The sequence below is a fragment of the Lottia gigantea genome (assembly GCF_000327385.1).
Source record: "Lottia gigantea unplaced genomic scaffold LOTGIsca_2126, whole genome shotgun sequence".
In the NCBI taxonomy this organism is placed as follows: Eukaryota; Metazoa; Mollusca; class Gastropoda; family Lottiidae; genus Lottia; species Lottia gigantea.
Genome location: NW_008708484.1, coordinates 7,490 through 9,471, shown reverse-complemented (window position 1 = coordinate 9,471; position 1,982 = coordinate 7,490). Strand labels below are relative to the sequence as shown.

Genomic DNA, 1,982 nt, shown 5'->3' with positions numbered 1-1,982 from the left:
TCTGGTGACCAGGTAATGTTAGCAATCACCCCAGCTGTACCCCAAGTTTTCCATTTAACTGATGTTTTAACTTTGTAGCCAGTGTTACGAGTATTGATAATAAATCTTCCAATGACACCACATTCACTACTGTTGTCTCCAGCATAGCAATCCCCGGCTTTTCCAAAGTCCTGAAGACTGTACGTGGTATTACTAGACCCTGGACTATTTATCTTCAGAGGATTCAGTATTACTCTTGTCATTTGATAATCTGTATAACCCATATCATGCGCCTGTGGCTCTGGTTCAGGAATCAAGTCACATGATCCAGCAGTTCTTTTGTATGCAGGAGTTGATGCCATGTTGTATTCTGCTAGTAATATTGAAGGGCCAATTGCGTTTTTACAATGGACCTTCTGTCGAGTCTCAGTAGCAATCAGGAGGAGCCAGTAAAACTTCTCTTCTCGTGGACCACAGACTGAATTATCATCACATTTAGAAAAAGCAGTACACTGAAAGTCACTCCATTGGCCTGTACTCAAGCAAGTAGCATTAGTGCGGGTAAAAAAGCCTTGTTCACAAGCATACTCTACAACTTCTCCATAATTCCACAATAACTTACTGTTGGAGGAAGTGACATTGATATTATCTGTTTGTGGTATTCCACACCCTAATGGTATACAGGTATAGTTATCATCTTCTACCACACACAATGTATTATAAGGACAGTTATGATCTTTACATACACCCATCATGTTATCATTCCATTTATAAGACTCTATAGAAATATAATCATTGTCAGTGATCAACTGACCTTCTACTGCCAGGAGTGAGCAATCTAGAGTCCTTTTGTTAAAATTCACAAACTTACATAATCCACATGATTTGCATGTTCTAATACAATCAACAGGTCCTATTGAAGCCTGGACTAGAAAATCTTCAGAATCAAATCTAGAGCTCATATGTACATCAGAAACAGTGTCTGGATTAAAACATTGGTTCCCTTTACAAATATCTAATACTTCTATCATCACTATAATTACTAATAGCATTTTGCAACCATATCCGAATTTCAGTTCATCCATGGTCATCATTATATCTCAAAAGGGTCCTGATTCTGTGCCTTTAACAGTCCTGATTCTGTGCCTTTATCAGTCCCGATTCTGTGCCTTTATCAGTCCCGATTCTGTGCCTTTATTAGTCCCGATTCTGTGCCTTTATCAGTCCTGATTCTGTGCCTTAATTAGTCCCGATTCTGTGCCTTTATTAGTCCTGATTCTGTGCTTTTATCAGTCCTGATTCTGTGCCTTCATCAGTCCTGATTCTGTGCCTTTATTAGTCCTGATTCGGTGCCTTTATTAGTCCCGATTCTGTGCCTTTATCAGTCCTGATTCTGTGCCTTTATCAGTCCCGATTCTGTGCCTTTATCAGTCCCAATTCTGTGCCTTTATTAGTCCCGATTCTGTGCCTTTATTAGTCCCGATTCTGTGCCTTTATCAGTCCCGATTCTGTGCCTTTATCAGTCCCGATTCTGTGCCTTTATCAGTCCTGATTCTGTGCCTTTATTTGTCCCGATTCTGTCTTTATCAGTCCCGATTCTGTGCCTTCATCAGTCCCGATTCTGTGCCTTTATTAGTCCTGATTCTGTGCCTTCATCAGTCCTGATTCTGTGCTTTTATCAGTCCTGATTCTGTGCCTTCATCAGTCCTGATTCTGTGCTTTTATCAGTCCTGATTCTGTGCCTTTATTAGTCCTGATTCTGTGTTTTTATTAGTCCTGATGCTGTGCCTTTATCAGTCCTGATTCTGTGCTTTTATCAGTCCTGATTCTGTGCCTTTATCAGTCCCGATTCTGTGCCTTTATTAGTCCTGATTCTGTGCCTTTATCAGTCCTGATTCTGTGTTTGTATTGGTCTTGAAGTTTCCTCAGCCTCTGATAATCTGTTTTTGGTTTGATATCTTCATAGAGCCTCATAAAGAACTAATTGTGTACATCATTCAGTA

At 40.0% G+C, this 1,982-nt stretch overlaps 2 protein-coding genes across 2 annotated transcripts in view; one reads left to right on the top strand and one right to left on the bottom strand.

Annotated features, from left to right (window-relative positions):
- Positions 1-1,064, bottom strand: part of LOTGIDRAFT_176550 (hypothetical protein) — a gene marked incomplete at both ends in the record, with an annotated part of 1,972 nt that extends 908 nt beyond the window's left edge. The window contains one exon of the mRNA XM_009054327.1: positions 41-1,064. Within this exon, the coding sequence (XP_009052575.1) occupies positions 41-1,064 (1,024 nt within the window). The remainder of the gene's footprint in view (positions 1-40) is intronic.
- A 322-nt stretch (positions 1,065-1,386) lies between these two features.
- LOTGIDRAFT_147176 (hypothetical protein) lies at positions 1,387-1,897 on the top strand (the record flags this gene model as incomplete). The annotated part of the gene is made up of 2 exons (XM_009054326.1): positions 1,387-1,637; positions 1,777-1,897. Coding segments are annotated over 2 exons (372 nt in total), but the record flags the coding sequence as incomplete, so codon positions are not given.
- Between the last annotated feature and the right edge of the window lie 85 nt (positions 1,898-1,982).